General features: G+C 31.1%; 1 protein-coding gene across 1 annotated transcript in view; it reads right to left on the bottom strand.

The window, feature by feature from the left end:
* Window positions 1-648: 648 nt before the first annotated feature.
* LOC148312420 (zwei Ig domain protein zig-8-like) overlaps window positions 649-27,806 on the bottom strand; it is a 101,509-nt gene continuing 74,351 nt past the window's right edge. The window contains exons 3-6 of the mRNA XM_088277327.1: window positions 25,551-26,095; window positions 13,406-13,622; window positions 3,851-4,174; window positions 649-1,303 (exon numbers count right to left, since the gene is read on the bottom strand). Coding sequence (XP_088133453.1) covers window positions 1,188-1,303; window positions 3,851-4,174; window positions 13,406-13,622; window positions 25,551-26,095 — 1,202 coding nt within the window. The 3' untranslated portion in view covers window positions 649-1,187. The remainder of the gene's footprint in view (window positions 1,304-3,850; window positions 4,175-13,405; window positions 13,623-25,550; window positions 26,096-27,806) is intronic.

Here is a 27,806-nt window from a genome sequence, read left to right as displayed (position 1 = left end):
ATTAACAGTATGGCAAATAAAGCGTTATTATATATAATTTGGTGAGCCGTAACATTAAACTGTTGATACTTTTTCATTAAAAGTATTTTTTGTTCAATCGTCATATTGTGTTTGAATAAGCAAAATCCTTAATCAAAAGTAAAAATAAATTTATATGCATTTTTTTTAATGTCAAATAAAATTCGACGTAAATAAACATTATATCCTAATCGCTTTGAACCGTTTATATCATGAATAATAATAAAACCCTTATCCGCACCCAAATGGTGCATAGGGCACTGTGTCTTATAAACGCAGTGTTATCATGATTGTTTTACACATGAAGGAAAGGTGATCAGCCCTCCGCTTCAGGTACCAGCCCATGGTAATATTGAATAAATATTACAGTGAAAAAATCACTAATATTTATTTTTACCCCCCTTGGGAATCGAACCCGGGACCTCCAGGACGGTAGCCGAGCGTGCTGACCATTACACTACGGAGGCAGACAAAATACAATGTATTATTTTTTGTGTTGTAATTATTAGATGGGGTCATTGGTAGTTTTAATTAAGATTCAGGTCCAAAAAAGGAAGTTATAATATATTTTTTTCATCGCGTAAGTTTTTTTTAGTTCTCAGTCGAAAAATACTGATTTTAGAAAATAACTTTTTTTTTGATATTTTTTTTTTTATAAAAAGTTTTTATTACATTATACAACCCAAGGTTGAAAACGTGTTTATGATGGCGTCTAACGCAGCAGGGTTAGTGTCGTGAAAATCTGACACAGCGACTGAAATAAACTGATTATAAACATAAGTCAACGTAATTTGTGACAGATTCATTGCAAAGCTATGTAAATATTGGAATTGTTCATTTATATTGTCTTGTGTTGTTTAAATTTTTATAATGTTTATAAAATCAGAGGCTATTTAAGAAAGATGTACAAGTAAAACTTATAACAATCAAAATCGCTTCATTACAAACAACTTCATAGATATATCTTTGTTATAATTTATATACATCATTAATATAAGGACTTATTACAAATACAAACATATGTTTTTATTCATTTTTAAACATTTTAAAACTTTAGTTCTGTGGTGATAAAAACCACAAACAATTCCACACCCTCAGTTTTATTCGTCGTACTAATAGTAAGTAACTAATAGTTTTAGATTTTTACCAGATTACTCTAGCAGATGAACTCAACTGGGAGCATCCAGCACAAAAGAGAATGCGAGCGCCAGAGCAGCTGCCAAAAGAATAAATAGTGATTTCGGTCCCTCGTTGCATGACCCTTGCTGCAGTTCAGCCAGGCTTTCTGAAAAAAAAAATAATAGTAAAAATAATTTATTATCTAAGCTCATATGAAGATTAGACTCGATGGTGGAATTAGCTTATGAAGGAAGTGTATGTCAGGACAGACAAGTGTGGCGTTCCATTCTCTCTGCCTACCCCTGTAGAGAAATAGAACACGTTGATAGTAGCACAGAGTATACCCCATTTAATGTTTACAGTGAAAAAATGTTGTTTTTTCTGAAAGGACCATGATTTGCGCACCATTTTTTCATATTTCTAGCCCAGAGGGGTTAACAATTTAAGCTACAATTATATTTAAAGCATAGATATATTGCTTCATATTCAATGTTGACAATGTTTAATTGGAAACTGAAACGTTTTTTTTTCCTTTTAAATGATAAACATACAACACGTATGTACTAATGTAGAGTCAGATCTGGAATAACGCTGTAAAGTTTTCCCAGTAAATCATTTTACATACACAAATAACAAAACATTATCTTGGACGCTTAATTAGGGTCATAAATAGTGTTAATTGGCCTCACTGTAATCTATTCGTACGTCGGTATAATGGTTGTAACTGCGAAAATTCTAGTTTCATGAAATAAGTTTAAATAAGAAAATCAAACAGGGCTAAAGGTTCAATCTACTAAATACGAGAGAAAATCTGGTTTGCAACACATGGTATCTTCCTAATCCTTAAATTCATCAAACATATTTTTTACTCTTCTTTTGAAAACGTATCTTTTGTTTTTGAGCCATCATGACCTTTCTTGATTTAAAATATATGATATTATTGTGTTAAATATATCTGTTGTCTGATTTCTATATAGTTCTACATACATGTATTTTACAGGTTATGCTTTGAACATTTTAACCAAGTTTTTCAGATTCGCTTTAGGATTCTGGATTGACTTAGCTGAGTAAATTGAATTGATAATTATGAAAGCTCCTTTAAATCATTCATCATGTATGAAACATAGGGTTAACAATAAAACATTCAAATTTTCAAATGCTGTATATTTAGGCATTCCGGGAAAACTTCATAAGGTTTTTTGTTATATGTCCATTCGGCAGTTTAACTCAAAATTATCATTTAACATGTACATATTTTTTCTGTTTCTAATTTATTATTTAAAGGATTTAAACTGTTAATTTATAAAAGTAGTAGCATTGGAGAGTAATTTTGGGATAGCAAGCATTGGCGAGCTAATCTTTCTTACATCATCTCTCCAGTACTAAATAATACTGTTTTTTTATTTGTGTATCTTTTTTTCGCGTTATTTTCTTCCCATTATTGTTCTCATTAAAAAAAATCGTTAATAATTTTATAAAAGTATTATAGTTCTTACAATTCTGTGGTATGTCAACAAATCAAAGCTGAATAAGTGTTGTCTAGCCAAGCTAAAATAAGGTTTAATTAATGTTATTATCATATTATTAAGAAAAAGATGGCAAGCATTATATTTCATTTCATTTTTAAGCTTTTGGTTTAAACTAACTAACCATCACGCTTCTTCTCCGCAGGGGTAGACAGAGATAATAGAATGCCATACTAATCTGTTTCTACAAAACAACCTTCGCTTCTTCCACATTCTTGCATCTCCTCACACATACCCGTCGATTATTCCGACGTCTGAACTGTCCACTATCAAGTGTTTGAAATACTTGATCAGCTTTAAGTTTTAAAAACCTTTTATGAAAAACCATTAATATACATATATTAGCCCACTTCTCCTTTACAATATATTTTAAAATTATTTTTCTTATCAACTACTGACTAGATTAGACTAGAAATTACCAGCAAATGGTTGGAATTTCAGTTGCAAGAAACAAATATCATTCCGAAACTTTGCATCTTCGCCAGCTGAAAATTATGTTGAATCTTGGTCAATAATCCTGCACTCTAATAGTTTTCAAAACGGCATACTAATTATGTTAGTATGACAATATAGTACAGCGGTTATACTATAAATACTTAAAACATTATAACATTTTTAATATTCTTCTTTTATTTTTCCAGTAATTCATTTGAATATATATTGATTGATGATTTATATCCTGGATACATTTTTATGAATTTATTATATACTTTACGAGGTGTATCATAATAACTATTCTAGAAACTCTTCTAGAAATTGTGATTTCGTGATTTCCTCAATAAATAATTAGTGTTATGTGTTATTAAACTTATTAAATTTTTTCCTAAAATTTGTCCTAGAACTTAATATATAATAACACAATTTGATACTTATTTCTAATAATAAGCCACTTAGGCTCACAGAAGAAGTAAGAAATTGAAATACGAGTAATAAGTCTGAGTTGGAGTAATGGAGCCGGGAAGAAGAAAAATCGGTTAAACTTAAGACTAAACGATTCATGGATGGTGCAGAAATAATATATGGTACGGAGGCATGACCTAGGTGACATTGTCCAACACAGAAAGACCTACAGCCTGAGGATGAAGAAAGCTGACCCCAGCAGTCTACAAAGCAGTCTGCAAAGACTGAGAAGGAGTTGTAATGGAGCCAAGATGAAGAAAAGGTTGGTTTGAGTTAAGTTAAGTTACCGTTTAGGACGTGCACGAGCACGGTGTAGGAGCGGTGCGGCGCGTCGGGCAGCGCGCACGTGTAGTTGCCCGCGTCGGCGGGCGCCAGGCGCGACACGCGCAGCGAGCTGTCGGCGCCGGCCGGGCCCGCCTCGGTGCGCACGCCCACGCCGCCGCGCGAGCAGTCGCGGTGCAGCGCGCGCGCGCCGTGCAGCCACCACACGCTGGCCACGGGCCGGCTGGCCGCGCCGCGCACCTCGCAGCGCAGCGCCAGCGTGGAGCCCGCCTCGTAGTACTGCTCGCGCAGCGGCGCGCCCGCCTCGTCCACGATCGCCACGTTCAGCGCTGCAACAAGGTATACTCGTTCTATAGGTGTCTGTATATTTATACCAAAAATTTTACGATGGAGACTTTGGGAGAAAGGGGTGACGGAATATCCCAAAAGAGATGGTCCGACGACATAGTCGCTGTGGGGGGTAGAAACTGGCTGCAAACAACCGACCAAATGAAATGGAAAGAAGGGGAAGAGGCCTATAACCAGCATCGAGAAGACAGAGGGCTCATGACGAAAAAGAGGAAAGTATATCCATACGTACACATAAGAGGAAGATATATACATACGTATACGTAGAGATAACCCAGATTTGGGGAACAAGTATTTGGACACACTCAAAATGTTGTAAATGAATTATGTGGTAAAATTATACGCTTATATAATAAAAATGAAAATGATATTTTCTCATGCTTCTCATGTGTATGATTATAATCCAGGATTCAAACCTCACATACTAATAAAAGAGTTTCTGCCAAATAAGAAGCTTATTTTCATCTCACCAATAGATGTCTCTAGTGAAGTTCTAGTGATTCAAGAACAATGTTTCAATATTGGTTCATATATGTAGAACTTACAAAAAAATGCTTCTTTTGCGAATTTCTTGTTATGACAGGTGCTCGTTTAGAGAGGTTCCACTGCTTATAATTAAATACATATTAATGTAAATAGCCTCTTTTAAGAAACATTAACTCCAAGCGTGGAGTTTATTAAAGTTTTAATATTTTACCGAACTATTCTTGTGTTCTCAATGAAGGGGTTTTAATGATCTAATTTTGTAATAGTCCTCTACTCAAGAGTAGACGAACTTACCATCACGCCGCTTTCTTGCTGGGGTAGGCAAAGAGAATAAAACACCATACCACTGTCTATGCAAACATTCTTCGCCTCTTCCACATCTCGCAAATCTTCATACATATCCGCCGATTATTTCGACTCCTGACCCGGCCGCTTTTTTTTAAGTATTTGATAAACCTGACCGTATCAAGTTTTCCTCGGTCTTCTTCTGCTTTATTTCCAACAACATTTACCTTAGTTTTTTTCTCACTCATTCGTTCCTCATGTCCAAACCATCTCAACACAACTTTCTTAATTAAATCGATAATGCTTATTATCTCAGCCTTGCAAAGCCTGATGAATGACAAAAAAGGAATGAAATATCTTAGTAAGCATCTATACGCATACCCAATACGAGTAATACATAACCTATCGGTTCTGTAAGGTATATCATACCTTACAGAAACCCTCATTTTACTTTAAACATATAATTTGTCTTTAGTATATACATTTAAATATATTTACTAAGGAATTTAACATATCAGTTACATCTAACATATCTGGTATATAACAAAACAAATTAATGTACTGTTCCGGTTACCGAATTCCCCATTTGTTAAAATACCTGGAAGAGGGACGGGAGGGAGAAAAGGGAGAAAGGGGAAAGATCAAAGCTCAAGTCAGTGACAAATTGTATGAAACGAGGACACACTACGATATCAATGTCGACTGACAATTTTGAATGATCACCTTTATTCATATTATAGGTGTCTCAACATAAGTTATGTAATAACTAAAGGTTTAAATCTATGATTATATAAATATATATATATATATATATATATATATATATATATATATATATATATATATATATATGTATTTATATATATATATATATATATATATATATATATATATATATATATATATATATATATATATATATATATATATATATATATATATATATATATATATATATATATATATATATATATATATATATATATATATATATATATATATATATATATATATATATATATATATATATATATATATATATATATATATATATATATATATATATATATATATATATATATATATATATATATATATATATAAATAAATGTGTTTTTAAAGGGAACTATTAAAATAAACAATGAATGCGGGATTAAGAAGTCAATACGCAAGTAGATACGACCGAGTAAAGACACCGTCCTCCCAATCTGCATAACCATTCGTAGGCTAAAATTCTAAGAAGAATACAGATTTCAGATGCGAATGAATTTTTTTTTTTTAAATACAAACCTGAAAAGAATTGAAAAAGTTTATTGATCAAAATTTGTTTTTTAACTGTTTTATTTTCGTAAGTCAATAGTATATTTTCGGCTTTAAAAACAGTATTTTTTACAGCATCAGTTATTGAATGTGCGTTGTGGAAAATTTTCTTTCAAAGAGTGTGCATGCTTCTGGAAATGCAGGTACAGGCAGCGGCTCCTTTTTATCAATATCGACCTCTCCTGCTATCGGTTACACAAACTATTGATAGATTATATCCCATACGTTTCCGTTGAATGTAAGAAAATTGAAAAGAATGCAAAAAAAACAGACAACATGTGTCAAATATGCAGCTTAATTCGAACGATAAATGCGGTAAATGGTGATAGAGAAACGATCTATGCGGTTTAGTTCAGTATAAAATTAATTCGGGATAGAAGAAATAAACGACACATCCAGGAAAACGATTATTCGAGGAACGATAGATAGAGGTTTCACTGTATAGACATACAAATATGTGTTTTTTTTTATTTCTCCACTGATGGCGCCACAACCAGCCGTACTTCCAATTATATGAAATAAGAAATAATATGTGATAAGAATCCACCAGCATTGCATATATCCCAGTTTCAGATATTAATGCACTACGGATATTCAATAATGGGCAAAAAGGTGAACGTTTCAAAAGAGTTTAAAGTGCCAGGTCACAGGCCCCAGACTTGGTCCATATTTTTTCTTAAAAACAATTCATTTTTGATCTCAAGTTGGGACACCAGTAATATTGATATGTCCGTACATCCGTAGATTAAATAATCCCTTATCTGATAATTTGTAAATTACCATACATTCATTAGGGAATGATTGAGGGATTGATTGGCTGAGGGCGTCTTCGCAGGGATTATCTTGATCAAATTTGCCACGAAATGGGCTGTACCTCCTATACAGGAGAAAAGAGGGTTTCCGAAGAGGGTTTGAAACCAATCCCTTGGTTTCAAATAAGAGAAAAAGAATCTATAAGGTAAGAAATATTAGTGATCTTTTCACTCTAGTATTAATTCAATACTACACTAGGCGGGTACCTGAAGCGGAGGGCTTATCACCTTGCCTTCATGTAAGTAACAATCAAGGTAACACTGCGTCAATATGACGGAGTGCCCTATGCACCATCAGGTGTAGATAAGGATTTAAAAAAGGAGAATATATTTGTTTTTGTATTTATAAAAATATATATAAATATAGATTTATATATATATATATATATATATATATATATATATATATATATATATATATATATATATATATATATATATATATATATATATATATATATATATATATATATATATATATATATATATATATATATATATATATATATATATATATATATATATATATATATATATATATATGTATATAGATATATATATATATATATATATATATATATATATATATATATATATATATATATATATATTATATATATATATATATATATATATATATATATATATATATATATATATATATATATATATATATATAAATATATATATATATATATATATATACATTGTTAATGAAATTTTAGTCGTACTGAAATTTGACAAAACAGATGTATTATCTCAAAATCTATTTGTTCAGGCACTATTCTCGACAAACTACAAACTAAGGGTAAGTAAACGTTCCTCCATTACCCATTCCTCGCTTGATGACAAACGTTTATTAGGAATAATAATATTATTATTGTACAATAGTGGTTTGCTTAGAAATTATGCCACGCAAAATCTATTACATGTGTTTAAGTGCCTACCACAATTTCATCCTTGCTCCTTGAAAATTAATTATTGCAATAATTTTATTTGTGGTATGAGCCCATTCTGTACTTACTAGAACCTTGGAGGTAACTGGCATCGTCATCATTCAGGAAACGTCAAAATTATATGAAATACTCGTACAAAAATAATGTATAATGTTTAGAGAGAAACCATGGAATTGGCAGAAAGATGGAGGTAAACTAAATGCAGACTTTTTAATCAGGTTAAGCAGTAGAGTTTGGTAAGGATAAGGCATAGAAGGCACAAGTCGCGTTTTTATATAGAACGCAAGTAATCCAAGGTAGGCACTGTTTCTATGCCTTTATTGAATGCACGCCTCTGCCCGTAATTTACTAAAGGTCAAAAATTATAAAAAAAGGTTTACTAGAATTGCATAATGATTTAACTTCTAAGAAAATTTTGATTTTTGTAATGTGTTTGGCTAATAAGTTTCCCGACCATTATTTAAAAAAAAAGGATAACCCGCAAAACCTCTAATTTTAGAGGCTTGTCTGCGGGTAGGATAGTAAGAATAGGGAATGTTAAATGTGAAAATGCATCTCAAACACTAAGACCAATTAAATATAAATATTTATTGAATGTATTTCACAAAATTGAACTCGCGACGCCAATTTTGTAGTCGAGCGTCTACCCAACTACGCCACGGTGCCTGCCGTTAAAATGCAATCTTTTACACGAATGTGCAATAAAACGATGTATGAAAGATGTTTGAACGGTGATATAAGGAAAGAATCCAAAGCTGAGATATGCATTATCGATAAAAATTAATGTTTGTATATTTGTAAATATGTATGTTCTCAGTAGACTTCTATACTATTCAACCGATTGCGATGAAACTTTCAAGAGTTAAAGTGTACATGTTCGTGGTGGTTTCTGTAAAACTATGAATAATTCACATAATGAAAGTTTTCATGTAAAATATCACTTCGTTTATATATCGGGTTTTTATCCAATTTCAAATTTTTAAAATCGTATCCTGTTTGATAGAAAGGAGGTATGATTTACGTTCATTAAACAGAACGCATTTTTTCCACATTGTATTTGGAACAAAACTGAATTTAAAGCAAACGTTGTAACGTTAGATTTTATGGTTTGTACTGACATTTCTTTGTAGAATTTTATTTTATATAATAAAACAACAACAATATAGATTTTCCCACATTTATTTTATTTTACCACTCTGACGATGGCGGTAACGGCGGAGCTCGGTCACTGGTCAAATAAAATAAAAATAAAATAAAAAACTGAATTATTTTTCATTTTATGAGAGGTGTGTGTTTTCTATTTTATTTCCTTTCCATTTATCACGACGAAGCCACAACAATGCTTAGCTGGATAGGTATAGCTAATGCTGGTATAAAAAACGATAATTTTTTAACTTGGCAGAGAATGACAATGTTTAAAAATGATAACAATCAATTTTCGATTCACATTTTCTTTTTACCAATGGTACCATCTTATAAAAAACTTCAGTATGAATCACTGATTCGGTTTTTTATTTGCTAAAATTATAAAATTTTAAGTCGTATAAAATACTTCTTTCTTTTTCATTACTTGAACCAGGTACCTACGCAATATAATTTCTTTACCGTTCGATCGTATATTTTTACTACACTCGAATAACGAATTAATGGCGATTGGCGTCAAACAATAGTTCATGGAGAGTTAGCCTTTTCAAGTCGTGTTTTTATTCCGTAATGATGGATTGGCCCTTGAAACAGTAAGAAGCTTATTACTCGTAAAAACGATCTCCTGAATTAATCCGTTACTTTAAGATTCTCTCTGCCATAGATAAAGTTATTTTTATCGTTTCGAAGTACCTACCTGGTTATTATATTTGTTCGTTCGAATTATGAAAATTACTTCAGGTTATTTATATTGGGGTAGGTACCTAAAACTTTTATTACAATTTTCTCAAATTCGAAATTGAATATAATTCTAGCCAAGTATGTACCTATACGATTTAGGCGAACACGACACAAAAGGAAGTAAAAAAAGTATTCTTGAACGTAGATTTTTTTCTCCTTTATAATAAAGGGTGAATGATTTGTTTTTTTTTTGTATAACTCGGTTACAATGTAGATCGGTTCGTTTTTTGGCTCATTTTATACCGTGGTGCAATCTTCCAGTCAAAATTTCGGAATTCTTCTTAAATAAAAAAAATTGTGATACTCTTTTTTAAAATAGTATCACGAAAAAAATATTTTATTTTCAATGTTGCGTATTAGGTAGACTGACTTTATAACCGAATTTACGTAGATTGCATACATAAATCAGTTATCATTATAAAAAAAATATATATTTTATCAGCATTTCTTCACAAGTCTTAAAATATCAAAATACATCGTAATGTAGATAACTTCCATCACGCCGCTTCCTCGCAGGGATAGGCAAAGAAAATAGAATGCCAAAACACTCTGTATTTGTAAACATTCTTCGCCTCTTCCACATTCATGCGTTTCTCATTCGTACACACATACATGCCGATTATTTCGACTTCTTACCTGATCGCTTTCAAGCATTTGACATACATGTTCATGGCAAGTTTTTCTCGGTCTTCCTCAGTTCTTTTTTCCAATTACATTTGTCTCATAAGTTTGTTTTACCGTTCTTCCCTTATTCATTTTTTCGACATGCCTAAACCAACTCAACACAATTTTTCTAATTTTATAGACAATGCTTATCTCAGTTTTGCATTCTTTCCTTATTTCACCATTTAATAATCTATCAAACATCGCTTTGCTGCACATTCGTCTGAGAGATCGTATTTTTGATGCATTTAATCAACTTTGATCACATTCATAACGTGGTTTTTTTTAAATAAAATAAGGGACACTTTTAGGTATTATTTGAGAAATAATTAAGGCAAAACGAGAATATATTTATTTCTATTAGGATGGGGAGGCTTTTTAATTAAAACGTTATCTTTTTAATAGGATAATCTGATAACTTCTACAAAAGTGACTTATCTTAAGAGTTTAAAAATGATTCATTTTATAAATAATAAAATTAGGTAATGGGCGCAAGACACGAGCGATTGAATTAAACAACTGAACTTAATCACGATTATATAAACTTTTAAGACTCCATAGCATTTTGCGAATTTAATTTATTTGATCAGTTACTAGGTTTTGTCGTTACCAACATTATCAGACGTATAAAATCTATATGACATTCTTCAAACAAGTCGTTACTAAAGCTTATGATTTGTTTGAAATAATAAAAAAACATTTTAAAATTAAAATGTAACTTTGTTTCAAAATCACTATTATAGTGAAAATATTTAAAAATAATAATTTTAAATTTATTTATAATAATTATAAAATGGAAAATAACAAAGTTAGTGCTTCAAATATAAAATATTTTAAAAAATTAGTTGGAAAGAAATATGAACCAAAAACTTTTTACGAATCATATCCCCTTTGGGTGACTGAGTAAAACCTAACCATTAGTACACCCCTCATACGCACATTTCAGAACAGAAAAGCAAAATATTCAAGTACCAAATTTAAACATTTTTCACCTACATAAATTATTCTTGTTGTAAAAATTGATTTTTTTGAATTACCTAACGTCCAAGTGACTCTGAAATCTAGCTACGGCTTATGCAACACCGTTTATCATGTCCCTACTCAGGCTTCAACTTTAAAAGTTTCATAGCCTATGCCTACTTGTGAGTGGATTTACTCTTTATGTTTAAAGTTACTATAATTTCATGTAATTCATGAGTGAAAATTCTAGGCAAAAACACTCGCTATCTCGCTAGAGGCATGAGTTTATACATTTCAAAGATTCTAAGTTAGCAGTGAAGTTACTTAGGTGTATGATTTGTAAAAATTGATCGGTTAATTTGGGTCTTTAAAGATCTCTCTCATACTCTTTCCTTCTCTCTCTCTCTCTCTCTCTCTCTCTCTCTCTCTCTCTCTCTCTCTATTACATTTCTACATCGCGAACTGTCTCCATTTCTCGTAATCCTTGATATTGTTATGGTCGACATCCAATAAGGCTCCAGTCATGTCTCGACTATGGTGGTTCGTTTGATTGGACATCGGCCTCTTGACATTCCCATTCGTCCTTGTACATTTCCAATGATTTCTTACTTGTCTCTTTCCTTTATACTCAAACATTATTTTCCTACATATTGCTGAGAAAAAAAACTTCTCACCTTTATGAGATGCCATTCTTATCATTCTTATCATCTTCTTTTGTACAGGAAACTCGAACTTTTGAACTTCCCTGTTGATATTACAATTCTCATTTTCGCAAGAATTTTTAGTACAAATTTCAAAGGCAAATAATCTTCTCGAATTTCTTCGTTTTATTAATTTTCTAATAAAACTTTTTACTCCGGTCTATTAAACGGCCTTTTGAGGGGGGTAATTTTATTAATTAATTTCACATTTTTAAGAATTTCATTTACGCTTATTGCTTCTTGAATTTTTCCGTTATTATCTCCAATCTTGACTGAATTTATAAATAATAATTGACAAAAATTTCACAATTGATATTATCTTTAAGAATCAAGATATGCAATGATTTTTTAAGATATATTTCAAGTATTGTATTGATATCTCAAAAAGGATGAAGTCTATTTGAGGTGGGACTATCGGGGTCTAGGCATTTACAAGGCTTACGAATTGTCATTGAACTATTTTTGGTGATCACTTTATACACTGTGTAATATTCACCATTGCACACATGTTTAAAAAACACATTATTTAGATTTCGAATGTTCAACTACACTTTACTTCGTCGGCCACAACTGTGGTTGAAATAAAAGCCACACTCGTAACACTGCAAATAAAAATTAGTCTAACAAATATGTACAATAAAATTTGAAAATCATATTTTCAGGCTAAAAATATCTTTTCAGTGTCCTAGAATTTAAGGTATTTCATGAAGAATTGTACATATTTTTCCTGAAGGTTTTAAGAATGACATATTATTTTTTGACATCTCATCAAAGATGAAGAAGAATATGGAAGTCTGGGTATTTATGAGGCTGACGACCGTCATAGGCTGGTTTAAGTGATCACTTTACACACGTGTTACATTCACCAATTCTACTCATTGTTGACATCCACACTATTAAAATTCTTGGAAGTTCTATATAAATGAACCAATTTAGAAACCTTGTTCTTGAATCACTAGAACTTCACTAGAGACATCTATTGGTGATATGTAAAGAAGCTTTTTTATTAGTATGTGAGGTCCGAATCCTGAATATGAAAAAAAAAATAACTCCTGTAATTGGAGATCATCCAGATTTTGTGAACAAGTATTTGGATACACTCAAAACGTTGTAAAGAAAGACATGTTATTTCACAGTTGACTTACTATTGACGTGAAGGTAGACGCTGATGACTCTGGGAGGGTGTGTGCTGAGCTGGCACTCGTACAGCCCCTCGTCGGAGCGGTTGGCGTCCCTCAGCTGCAGCCTCCAGTTGCCCGGGTAGCGGAACTGCACCGTGTACCGAGAGTCTCCCGTGTACGTTTGGGCGCCGACTGTCAGCAAGAGCGGCGTCTCGCCCACTTTACGCCTCACCCAAGATACCTACAGAAGAAAATCAAATAAATCCTCAATTCAATGAGCATAACGATTCCAAATTAAATAATATTTTAGTTATTATACAGACCTGAATGATGGAAGTTTAACTTCTGAAACATGTGGTCTATAATAAAACTCAAGTGGTAAAAAACAAGTGTTTTCTTTAATCATTGATTCCAAATAAACATTTATAAAACATTTTAGTGTGTCCAAAATTATATTATTTATTAAATCGCCATTAACTTTGTGGAATGACATGATTATTTTATTAAAATTAAACACTTGAATCTACCACTTTAATGAGTTTTATTTATATTTACGACTAGTTTCGAAAACTACAGATGTTTTCATCTTCTGGTACAAAAAATTTTATTTTTTTTATTTTTAATTTGTACCAGAAGATAAAAACATCTGTCGTTTTCGAAATTAGTCGTAAATATAAATAAAACTCATTAAAGTAGTATATTCAAATGTTTATTTTTAATAAAATGTCCAAAATTAGTTGACAAATGTAGGTTTCTCCATTAAGTAGGTATTGTACAATTTAAATATAACTTTGTTTTTAAATCACCATAAACATTTAATATAACTTAAAAATAATGTCTACCGGTTAGCTTTGAAACCGGTAGACATTATAATTAAGTCATAAGAAAATATTTTTAGTGATTTAAAAACAAAGTTTTTTTAAGTTATGAAATGGAAAATCACAAAGTTATTGCTTCAAATATGAATTATATTTATATAACATTTAAAGACAAATTTTATCCACCTCCGTAGTGTAATGGTCAGCACGCTCGGCTACCGTTCTGGAGGATCCAGGTTTGATTCCCAGGGCGGGAAAAATAAATATTGAGTGATTTTTCACTGTAATATTTATTCAATATTACCCTGGACTGGTACCTGAAGCGGAAGGCTGATCACCTTTCTTTCATGTGTAAACGATCAAGATAACACTGCGTTTATATGACGCAGTGCCCTATGCACCATTGGGGTGTGGATAAGGGTTGTATTATTATTTATTATTAACATTGAAGTGTGTCCAAATACTAGTGAGTTACCAAAGCTAATGAGTACATTTTTGATATCTCAACATAAATGTCTAATATGGAAAATAACCTCTCGTTTAATACAATGTCATTAATTGTATAATATAATTAAGTGGAGAAATTAAGATTCACGAATTAGTATTTTATACACTGAAAATGTTGTTAGTAAAATAAATGTCAAAGCATAAGCTGCATAAAAATTCAGTTTTTTAGGCGTTTTCTAGTATGTAAAATAATCCGAGTTCGAATTTTGCAAAGGAATAAATGAGTCTAACGTATAAAAAATTTGAAATCTGAATACAGATGAAGAAGAATATGGAATTCTGGGCATTTACAAGGCTTACGACCATCAAAGGCTGATTTAAGTGATCACTTTACACACTTATAACATTCAACAATTCTACTCATGATTGACAACCACACTTCTCAAATTCTTGGAAGTTTTATAAGTTATTAATATATTAATTTTCCACCTTCAAAATTAGTACGAAAACCTGTACAGAAATTTCGGGAAATACCTTGAAATAATCATTAAAGTTTGAATATTATTCATGATTTGCTCATGGTCTGAAGATAAAATATTTATTTTTCATCAGAAAAAGTATGTGCTATTTTAGACATCAGACGAACTGGCATTCCATTTTATATTCAAGAATTTCTTTCCAATTTACATCCCAACAATTAATTTATACGACACGTGTTTCAATTCGTACCGCAGAATTTTCTTACTCCTCATGTGATTATATTGAAAGTTGTCCCACCGCATGCCCAGATCTGATCATCTAGGCTTCCTGACAGATCTGCTCTTGCTAAGCATTTTTTTTTTAACTAAGTTGCGAAATTTATTGAAAATGTGAAACAATATAAAATTGTCTCCCGATTTTACTGTGAATTTACATTTAAAAGCTTTCAATATACCTGTCACTGCCAATCTAAATAAATACAAGATTGTAAGTCAATCACCAAATTTTCTAGAAGTTCCTCAGTGTAGGCAGTGAAATTGATTAGTGTTTAGTTCAATTAGTCAGCTAGATCCGATTACGACTCGACGTTGGCCGGTACACAGACGCCCACAACCCCGACCAGCACGGCAGACAGACACGAAACAGTGCAAAGACATTTACAGAAAATGGTCAATCATCGCATTCCCACTCAACCATTATTCATTGACACTATTTCGGATCCCTTTCACACGTAACTACACATATATATATATACGTATACACACATACACATATATGTGATTACTAAATAATCTAAATTATAATGTTACAGATGTGAGATGATTTGAGATAAAAGGGGGTTAGTTTGGAGGTATAGTAAGGTGGTAGGACAATTTTGAATTATTCTTTTAAAACATTTGGATGTGTTTTTTGGGGATATGTCAGGTACCTACATTTATTAAAAAAGATCACGAGCCGAATGTAATTTGTTCAGCGAAAATAATGAAATTATTAGGAAAATTTGATTGCCTGGACATGCCAGAGCATCGATTGCCCTACCCTGGAAATATCGCTAAATACCATATACATGAGTGTTGTTTCGATAGCCCCGAGGTCTTCTGTCACCATGTTTTCATTGTTGATAAAACACCCTTTACACGTATATCGTAGTCGTACAGGAGAAAGTGACCAACTGACAAAACGTAAAATGTTCAGGAGGGCCATTTAAGTCACTTTTACTTGGCAAGAAAATAAATATCAATGCAGTTAGTCATTTTTTATACTTCCAATATATTATACTTCATGTTTAAAATCCTTTGGGATTTTTTCTGGGCAATATTAAGCTAGTAATATATCAAATAGTCAATGATCACGTTTTTGTAAAACAATGCACTTGGTCACTTTCTCTTGTATGACTACGATATGACAGCGTAATTTATAATTTTTATCAAATTTAATGACTTTGAAATAAGTCTGGAGGTTGCATTTTTTCCTGGCATTATTTAGGCTAGCTTTTTCTTAGTTTCTCTTTTGTACGAGTATTCTGTATTTTGTATTTAATAAATACAAATAAATATTGACTTTTTATTGAGAATAAACACTGTATAATATAAAAAATAATAATAAAATATCAACATTTTGTCCGCCTTTATGAAATAGTGTTACGTATTTATTCCTTATTTAATATTTACTTATTTACTTTTTTACAAAAATGTTAGTAAAAATTATTAACCGCAAATTAAATGCTTTGAATATTAATAATATGAAGAATGTAATATTTACTTTTTGTGTATTCTAGAAGACTATATATATATATATATATATATATATATATATATATATATATATATATATATATATATATATATATATATATATATATATATATAAAAAAGTGGAAAAGCTAAAAATATTGGTTTTAATCTAAAAATAAATTAAAAATGCAATTCCATCACGAAGTGTCAGTGGATAATATAAATCTATATATATATATATATATATATATATATATATATATATATATATATATATATATATATATATATATATATATATATATATATATATATATATATATATATATATATATACATATATATATATATATATATATATATATATACATATATATATATATATATTTATATATGTAAATACACAAATATATACATTATACTCGCATGTTTAATAATTCCAAGACCATTGCATACATACGAGATCCAAAAATTAATGTGATATGGATGTCCAATGGTAAAATGGTGAATATTACACAAGTGTATATATTCTCTTAAGCCAGCCAAATGCCAAGTTGTCAGCTCTGGAATGCTCAGACATCCATCTTCTTTTAAGTACAACAAAAGATTATTCATCTCAATTCGAGACACCTATAACATTCCATCTTCATTTTCTTAACTACCCCCTAAATGTAGTTTTCATGCGTATTATATTACACCATATTAACATATGTTTATACCACTAAACTTTGAGCATTAGTATACGGATGTTGGTTTAACATTATAGAGTTTCGTATTACACTCACTTCTGAAAGAGTTTATCCACTTCATCAGACGCAGGCTGTTTCTGAGTGGACCATTAATACACACGATAGGGCAATCACGAGCAGTTCCGGTCAATATTATAAACGCGGGAGTACCTTCATATATGTAAGTGCCTACGGCTCAACCCGTAATGATTTGATTCCGGAATATTTAGAATTTTAACGTATATAATAAATGTATGTTTAAAATTCTCGTGTATTTTTTGCGAGTTTAATAATATGTTTAACCCGTGATTGAGAGGAAAACATGCAAAACATAAATTCACATTTATTAAAAAATAGTTAAAAAGGCGTGAATAAAAGCAGATTATTTTTTTTTTATTTCAAGTAATAAATTTCTAGGTTTGAATTATTTAATGTTAAAAAACGTTAAAATTTACTTTCGCCATTAGCTAACTAACTAACTAGCTGTCACGCCGCTTCACCGCAGGGGTAGCTAGAGAGAATAGAACGCCACACCACTCTGTCTTTGCAAACATTCTTTGCCTCTTCCACGTTCATGCATCTACTCACACATACCCGCTGATTTTTTCAACCCCCAACCTGTGCGCTTCGCAATTAATATACATTTAAAAATAATATATATGTATATATATATATATATATATATATATATATATATATATATATATATATATATATATATATATATTTATATATATATATATATATATATATATATATATATATATATATATATATATATATATATATATATATATATATATATATTTATTTATATAATATATATATATATATATATATATATATATATATATATATATATATATATATATATATATATATATATATATAATATATACATATATATATATATATATATATATATATATATATATATATAAATATATATATATATTTATATATATATATATATATATATATATATAAATATATATATATATATATATATATATATATATATATATATATATATATATATATATGTATATATATATATATTTAAATACGTATATAGATATATACACATAAATTAATGCTCCTGCAGAGGTATATAAAATTATATACGTATTCATGTTAATGGCACTTTTTTAAAACCCACACATTAACATCAAGATATTCAACAATAATATTTTAGATAAAATTCTATGTTCATTGAACTATGAATATTTTACTGAAATATTATTGTGATCTTTTCAAAAATGTTTCAATGTTTAATTTTTCTGGACCTCAATTTCTCACGTACCTTTTCGGGATAATATTAAATAAATATTAAAGTTAACAGAAAAACACTACGTGGTCTTGTATACAGATAATGTACGTTGGTAAATATAACAATACAGCGATCGATTGACGCAAATCGTTTTCCCAAAAATATCCTAATTTCCAATCATATCACCTCACAATTAAATTAAATTAATATTATAATTAGGTTTTTAAAGAGTAATTGGTTTGACGGATAAATCTTAATATCTCTATAAAAGTTTTTCCATCAGAACTTTAAGGCTGAATATTATTTATATCAATCAAAAATGGAGGGATTATATTATAAGATGGCGTGGATGGAAATTTGAATAAGTAAATTACACCGTCATTAACGCTTTGGGTTTTAATTTAAATATAAACTCAAATTAAACATTTAACAAAGCGTAAGTTTTATCTTGAGCTTATACTTCAGTTTTATCAGATTGTCTAATTATAACGACTTTATCTCAAAGATATTTAAAAAGTTGTTATCTACATATTTAAATATAACCTTATAAAAATAGAAGTACAACACACTCTTTCAGTGTGAGAAATATGATGTGTATCAACAAATACACATATCGTGGAACCCCTCATAATGAGCATTATTCGTTCTGGAATCTTACTCGTTGAGCAAAACACTCGTTACGTGAAACATTATTTGTTTAACTGGCGCAGAAATCCCAGCTCACAAGTTAATGTCGTGAAAAGGGGACATGCCTTTTTCTGTAACTCGCTATGCGAAATTTCGCTCGTCAAAGGAGCAACTTTTTCGCTTTTTTGCTCGCTATGCGAATTACTCGTCATGGGAGGTGCTCGTTATGAAAGATTCCACTGTACGTCTGACCAACAAAGGGTTACGTAAGACCTCGCAAATGGCTGGCAAATAGTTACATTGCCGCTATAAGATAAAATCTGTTGTTCAGAAGAAACGAGAAAAATTAACAAGTGCATAAAAATTTAAACAAAAAAAAATGAACTGCTTACTATTCAATTAAATCATTTACTAAATATTAAAATTCGTAGTTTTTATTGATTTGGCATTTACTTTGTGGAATGACAAGTAGATTTTTTTTTCAAAACACTCGTATAATACCACTTATAACTTATTATTATTAACTTGAGTTTATTTCATTACACACGACTAGTTCCGAAAACAACAAATGTTTTCATCTACAGGTGAAAACATGTGTAGTTTTTTATACTTAACAAGTATTAATTTCTTAATAATCGTAATTTGTAGTGGATAGCAACCGTTTACAGAAATAAAGTCAAACACACATATTTAAAACCTACATCACGATTTGTTTATTTAACCGTTTTGGTGATAAAAAGTTTTTAAAAATTAGTCATTTATTAACTGAATAATTGGTCATTAGGATATCTCGTTCTTTCATCGTAAGCTATCCATTACGCTAATTAATCAAAGTGTGTATACACTATCTATAAAATTTATTGTACTCGTTTGTTTGATAAGAAATAAAACCCCAGTAAAGTTTTGAGCTTATAATTAAGAAAAAAGCTTAACAGTACGAGAAGCTGGCAGAATCCATTGTATTAAAACAAAGAAGTTTTACCTTTCTAAGCACGCAGGTAATGAAAATTACTAAGAAAACTTTCTTAATTAATCAAGGAAAAGCGATCTGCGGGCAACTGCAATGAGATCACCCCAATTACCCGGACATAGTCTCCAATAAGGTCTCAGAAAGAATGTGTGCCATATAAATAAGATACCGTCGATTTCCTGTTATTTTATATGTTTTATTTATCTTGTTACTTTTAAGGACTTACACACAATTATATATTTATTATTATTATTATTATAACCCTTATTCGCACCCAATGGTGCATAGGGCACTGCATCGAATTGACGCAGTGTTATCTTGATCATTACTTACATGAAGGCAAGGTGATCACTCTTGCGCTTCAGGAACCAGTCCAGGGTAATATTAAATAAATATTACAGTGTAAAATCACTCATATTTATTTTCACCCCCCCTGGGAATCGAACCCGGGACATCCAGTGCGGTAGCTAAACACGCTGAGCATTACACCACGGAGGCGGACAAAATATATATTTTTAAAAAATATATATTTAAAATCATAAATCATTCATTTGCATCCGGCTGCGCTGAGAGCCGGTCGTCACTACACTCCCGATTTTTTTTTAGAAAACATGTTTTTTTGTTTTTAAATATTTATTGAAAAATATTATTTTAAATTATAAAACTCTTAAACTTTTAATAACCATTTTTTATACCACCATTACCATTTAATAACCACTTTACGTTTATTTGAAAGAAAAACTTATTTTTTCAATAAAAAAAGCCATGTTTTAAGAAAAAAAATTGTTGATCTTCAAATGAAAACTTATTTCACTCTCTTGCAAAAAATAATTGTATTTATTTAATTTGACTTATTTCGCATTTTGTTGAATTATTTTCAAACATTTCAAAGCTCCAATTTTCATATTTTAAAGCATATGAAAAAAATAGAGTTTCCTTATACCAGAAAAAAATATATTATACTGGCCAACATTTTATAACTGACGGTTAAAAAAACAAATTCAAAATACATATATTGTCACTAAGGAGACAACTCTTTGTCATTTTCCTTACTTCTGGTGTATGTACGTTACGTAAAGTTCAAAGCATGTGGATATTTCAATCATTGATGATAGCTTTTCAGTGATTGAAAAACCCAAACTCAATATAACGAAAAACAAAACCACAAGAAAATACTGTCGATTTGACCTACAAAGAGAGAACTTGAGACAGAAGAAACAAACGATCTTAGTTTATTTTATTTAGTTTATAACTACATTTTCGTAGTTATTTTCAGTAATTTCTCTGTATTTTTTTAAGTATTTATTTGTCAGTCACCCAGTGAAAGGATGTTTCTGCCAGTGTCAAGTTTTATTTTTATTTACAAACAAAACAATAATATAATTTTTTGACATCTCATCAAAGACGAAAAAGAATATGAAAGTCTGGGCATTTACGGGGCTGACGACCGTTATAGGCTGGTTTAAGTGATCACTTAAACCAGCCTTGACGGTCGTCAGCCCCGTAAATGCCCAGACTTCCATATTCTTCTTCATCTTTGATGAGATGACAAAAAAATAACATGAAAATAACTCCTGAAATTGGAGATAATCCAGATTTTGTGAACAAGTTTTTGGACACACTCAAATTGTGGAAAATAATAATAGAAAATAATAATAAAAATAAATACAAATTTTCAAAGTTTAAATGCGTTTAGCCTTATCATTTTAGAAATTTTCACCGCAATTCTAGTTATAGGTTCAGAAAGAAGGGTGGATACTTGGGTGGGGAGTTGGATTCCACTCGCCTATTTTAAATATCTCTTTCAGTGCAGAACATTTTGAGTATGGTCAAATAATTGTTCGCAAATGTGGGTTTCTCTACTTAAGAGTTATTTTAGATTGTTGCCATGTCAACAAAGATGAAGAAGAATTTGGAAGTCTGGGTATTTACAGTGCTTACGACCTGTCATAGCCTGGTTAAGAGATTACTTTGCACATGTGTAACATACACCATTCTACTCAAATTTTTGGTGATACTGCGTAATTGGAGGGCATGCATGACTAGATGTATGGATGTGAGGAAAGCGAGGCGTTTATGTCATACAGAAAAGAGTAACATTCCATCCTCTCTGCCTACCTGTAGTAGTAGTAATTGTACTTATATGATTCATCTTATGACGTTCCCTTATATGTCTCCTTTCGTGGATATTTTCAGAGTTTTAAAAAATACTTGATTAGATTGCCATTTAAATTATTACTTTTTCATGACTATTTCATTTAAAAAGCGTCACTTTTATATCGAAAACCAATTATTTGTTTTAAAATTTTCAAATGAAAACAAACTCTCCAGCTCCAAAAGTTGAATACTTTCACACAAAAATTATCATGGGCACAAAACATCGATCTAGGTAGGTACTCGTACGAGCTGCTGTTTACATTGAACCGACAAAATTAAATTTTAATTAATGAGCTGTCTTACGCAATTCACGCAAAACGAATTTATTAATAAAATAACTAACGTAGAGTTAACGGGTTAAGAGAGGAAACATGCTTTTTTGCTCCGTAATAATATCTAAACACACATTTTACACGAGTCCTCAGCCTCTTTTACTACCTACATTTTTGTAAATGTATTTTAATATTCAACGATAAGTTATTATTAATTAACGATTTTACGTATGATCAAACGTTTTCTTGTCATTTGTAAACGATATAGTTGACATTTTTTGTTTAAAAATTAGCTTGGTGAATATCACTTTTTACCACTGACATTTTTATGGAAAAAAACCAGTATTTAATTTAACAAGTTCTACAAGTCATTCCACAAAGTAAATGCCGAATTGATAATTATTATCAGTATATATATATATATATATATATATATATATATATATATATATATATATATATATATATATATATATATATATATATATATATATATATATATATATATATATATATATATATATATATATATATATATATATATATATATATATATATATATATAGAGGAAACATTCAATAAATAACAACTTTTAAACATATTTCAAACATTTTAATGCTAAAACTATGTACAAGACTCAAAACACACCTACTTAAACCTTACACATGGGTACATCTTTTTGTCAAAAATACATTTATAAGTATGCAATAAAGTTGTACAATCTGCTTCAATTATCTTTAAAGTTCATCTTTTACTTAATCACCATCACGACGCTTCTCTTCAAGGGTAAGCAGAGACTATCGTCTCTATCGAACGCCACACCACACTGTCTTTGCAAACTTTCACCGCCTGTTCAACATGCTCACATAGAGACCCGCTGATTATACCTGCCTATCCCTTTTTAAAGTACTTAAAGTTCTTTTCTTTAATGTTTTCGCAGATACTTTGTGGCACATTGGTAAGGGAAGGGTAACTAATAATGAGTATTTCAATGTTTTAGAATTTAGTACATATACCCTGATGATGACAAGGTTCTTTTCAAAACCGGTTGGATAAAGTGTACCAATAAAAAAGTGGTTAAAACAACGTTGTTTAACCACTTTTAAGCTTAAAGTTCTTAATCATACTAAGTTTTATTAGGTCTCCTAAATTTTTGACAAATTTTCCAGTTATTGAGGAGAAATTAATTTTTAATTAGGAGTATCAAAGGTTAAAAAAGTATCGTAGTTATCACTCCGAAAAAGAAGTATAATTTGTTAGCAAAGCCTTTGAATGAGATAAAATAACATTTAATGTGTGAGCTCTTGATGAAAAACATTACTGTAGTACACGCGCAAAGCCGTGTTCTTCACCTCTAGGGAATACTTTTTTACCTTTAACTAAATTATTTTCAGTTCTATCCTCTGTCAATGCGTTGGTAATGTTTGCATTTCACTCTCTGACCGCAGAACAATTTCTCGTAATTTCAGATGAAATTGGATTTCATTCGACAAAACGATGAAATTGAATAAATAAAATTTCAAAAAACACGCGACTCATAAGGGAGGTTAACCTTTTATTATTTAAAAGGAGGTTGTAGAAAAATTGAGAAAATTGCTCTTGTTGAATTCAAATATACATATTTACGAATATAGAGTAACGAAAATAGTATTTATTTTAAGTAATTATTTAGAAATACTGGATTTTCTAGCAAATATTTTTTTTCGATTATACTGAAGTTAAAGTTCCTGATATCTTAAATATCAATACATCTCATGCAGTAGATTTATGCTGCTTGTTGCAAGTATATTTTTTAAAGGGATTAGTATACTTTCGCAGTAACTTGTCTTACACTAGCTTTTACGAGCATGGGTATGTAATTCCTAGCTCCCTGGTCATCATTGTTATGTTGACTTCCTTATCTACTATTCTACCTTCGTTTCGTTTAGTAAAAATTTCATTGATTCTGAACTACTTCATTGAACGTTGTGTGTATCCTAACTTACATATTTCACTTCCGCATCCAATAATTAAAAGCGCAGGACAGAAAATTTGCTTTCATTTAATGAATTATAAGATGCACTCCATGAGGTGCAGGTAAGGAAGAACGAGGCCCCCATTTCAGCTTCCAAAGACATTAACTGGAGGCGTGTTGCAGAAGCCTGGGTGAGGACCTATCCGACATCGAATCCATGCTTGTTCATAAGGAACTCTCACAAGAAGTGGTTTCATATACATTAAAAATAGTAAAGAACACTGGTACCAAGCTAGGTCAAAAAATGCCGAATCTTCTTCTCGTGGAACGAAAGGGCTGTTGACGACAGTCAACAGTCCTTTCTTGATCTCCTGAGAAGTTTCACGTGGTTTTCTCCCCGCAATAAGCAAATGCTGAGAAGTTCCTATTGGCTCACACTAGTTTATCCTTCCTGTTCCCAACACTGATTAAAATAATACATGTTCTTAGCTAGACGAAACAAAAACCCACTTAATGATCTTTAGACCTTGTGCATAATAAGCAAGGTAAATAGTAAATGCAACTCCTATCTAAAAAAAATCAGGACAGAAAAATTACTTTAATAAATAATACTTAATGATCTATGCATCATTTGTGTGGGCACAGGGGTCAGAAAATACCCCATCGAATCCAAGTAAGGGTAAATGAACTAGGAAATAATCAAGAACACTCACCGTTTTGTCTCTGAGCAAACTGACTCTGCAGTCCATGATGGCTGTGTCGCCAGCTTGGACCACGAGGGTCGAGTTGTAGCCAACTTGAGCATCTTCGAACCTTGGTCCATACCGTCCTTCGTGCTCGTGTTTCGTCCCCTGCCACGACTTGGGACCCGTGTTACTGATCACCACACTAGGCCGCGTGGCCGCCACATCGGCATTGACGACCATCACAAAACTAGCGTTCGACCGATTGTTTATTCCACTATCTACATCACTGCTCTGACTATTGCTTCCTAAGATAGTTAATAAATTATTTTTAGTAACTTTTAATTCACTAATTGTCGTGTTCGTGGAGGGGTCGGGTGTGGGGGTTTCCAGCTGAGGGACTTTGAAAGATTTGTTGATGTCGACTGTCTGGTTTCCGAGCCGAAGGAAGTGGGGGATCCTTGTTGTTTGGTAGTATATTGTCGACTCGGTGAAGTAATCACTCTCTGTGGTGACATCTCTAGATGGATTGTGTGTAGTTGTGGTATCTGTTGCCATCGTCTGATTGGTGACATCTGGAACAAATATAAAATACAATTATTTTAAGTAATTATTCTGTCCTTTGACTCATATCTACAATTAGCCCAATAAAATATTGGGTACCGTCTCCCATCAAACGTCATTTATTGTATTATATATATACAAAGCGATCGTCCTGTGCACTAAGTCTGAGAAAGATGAAGGATATATTAAAAAAATAAAGAACTTCAGAGTATTTTGAACTTAGAGTTAAGGAAATTACTGTTTTATGAGAAAGGAAATCGAGGACTTATAAGACGTACGAAACAAATGGCTAAAGGAACCATTTTTTTTGTATTAAAATTATGTTAATGCAACAGTTTTCACCTGCTTCTATGCAAAACCAGTTTTTTACGACACGATACCTGCTTTTTCTTTAAATTGCTCCAGATAGCACCTTCTTATCAATTATTTTTCACTGTTTCCTTCTATTATTCCTTTAATTTTATAAAAAGGTCATCATCCACAGGAAATGTCCTTTTATCGTATCTTTTGAATTTATTTCTGATCAATGGGAGTCCGTGGTAAATACCCAAAAGTATGTTATAGCGTTCCTAAGAGATATTCCCATCGACGAGTTTCAGGATGCCTTTCAGGCATGACAGACATGTCTGTGCAAATGTATTGATGCTGGAGAAAAGTATTTTGAATAATTTAAAGCATTTGTACCGGTACGATCAATAAATCTATTTTATTCAGAAAAAGCTCATTACTTTTATAATTTACGATGTAATTTTTTTATTTTTAAATAAATTAGGAATGAAGCGTGTTGGTTCTTAATGAACTTAATTTTAAAGCGCAGAAAATAAATTAGTTCATATTGAAAAGTTTCACTCCAGATGTCAACACTTCGAAAAAGCTGATGAAATTGATTCACTTAAAAAAATTACAACTATTCAGCAGATATATCAATCATCGCTAGCTCGATTGGCAATCGGCACGTTTCAATGTGGCGTTCTTTTAAAATTGATTTTTCTTTCGGGAAATCTCATTAAAGCCATTTTCTGCAATATTTTAACTCTTGTATCCGCTCCCGCGGAATATTTCTCTTGAGACGGAGTAATTTCCAATGTTAAAGTGCTCGATCGTTTAGCCTAATGGTTCGAATAAATTATTCGTCGAGCAGTCGTCTGCCCGCCGACACTGCAGCATTGGGAATTTGCACGCTCGATTCTCTGTCAACCGTGGGGGCTGAGAAAATTGAAATAATTTGCTCATTTTATCATTAATGCACATTTCTATTGCTAGGTGAGTGCAAAGAGCAATGCACCATACTAGGAAATGCATAAGTGCTACTTTGAAATCACTTTATAAAAAATGCCGATTAAACTTTTGCATGCATTTTAAATCATATCGAAAAACGCCAACTTTTATAGTGCGTCCAAATACTTGTTCACAAATCTGGATTATCTCTAATTATTATCAGTCATTTTTAGTATAATTTTTTGAATACTAACCAGCCTATGACGGCCGCAAGCCCCGTAAATGACTTCCATATTCTTTATCATCTATGTTGAGATGTCAAAAAATAATATGAAAAACGCCTTTTTTATTTCATTTCTTTGTATGAGCGTCAACCCAACTACCCACGGCAGGCGCCATATTGATTGTTTTGTGATTTTTTTAGTGAAACTTCAAAGGTGGAGATTCGATAATCAAGCGGACGAGAATTGAGAGAGAAATTTCAAGGACATGTCACGTTTGTAA

This window comes from Brachycentrus maculatus, unplaced genomic scaffold (genome assembly GCF_059751285.1).
Source record: "Brachycentrus maculatus isolate JH-2025_06_01 unplaced genomic scaffold, ASM5975128v1 h1tg000041l, whole genome shotgun sequence".
NCBI classification, from domain to species: Eukaryota; Metazoa; Arthropoda; class Insecta; order Trichoptera; family Brachycentridae; genus Brachycentrus; species Brachycentrus maculatus.
The sequence above is the reverse complement of the archived record's forward strand: the minus strand, read 5'-3'. Positions and strand labels throughout refer to the sequence as shown.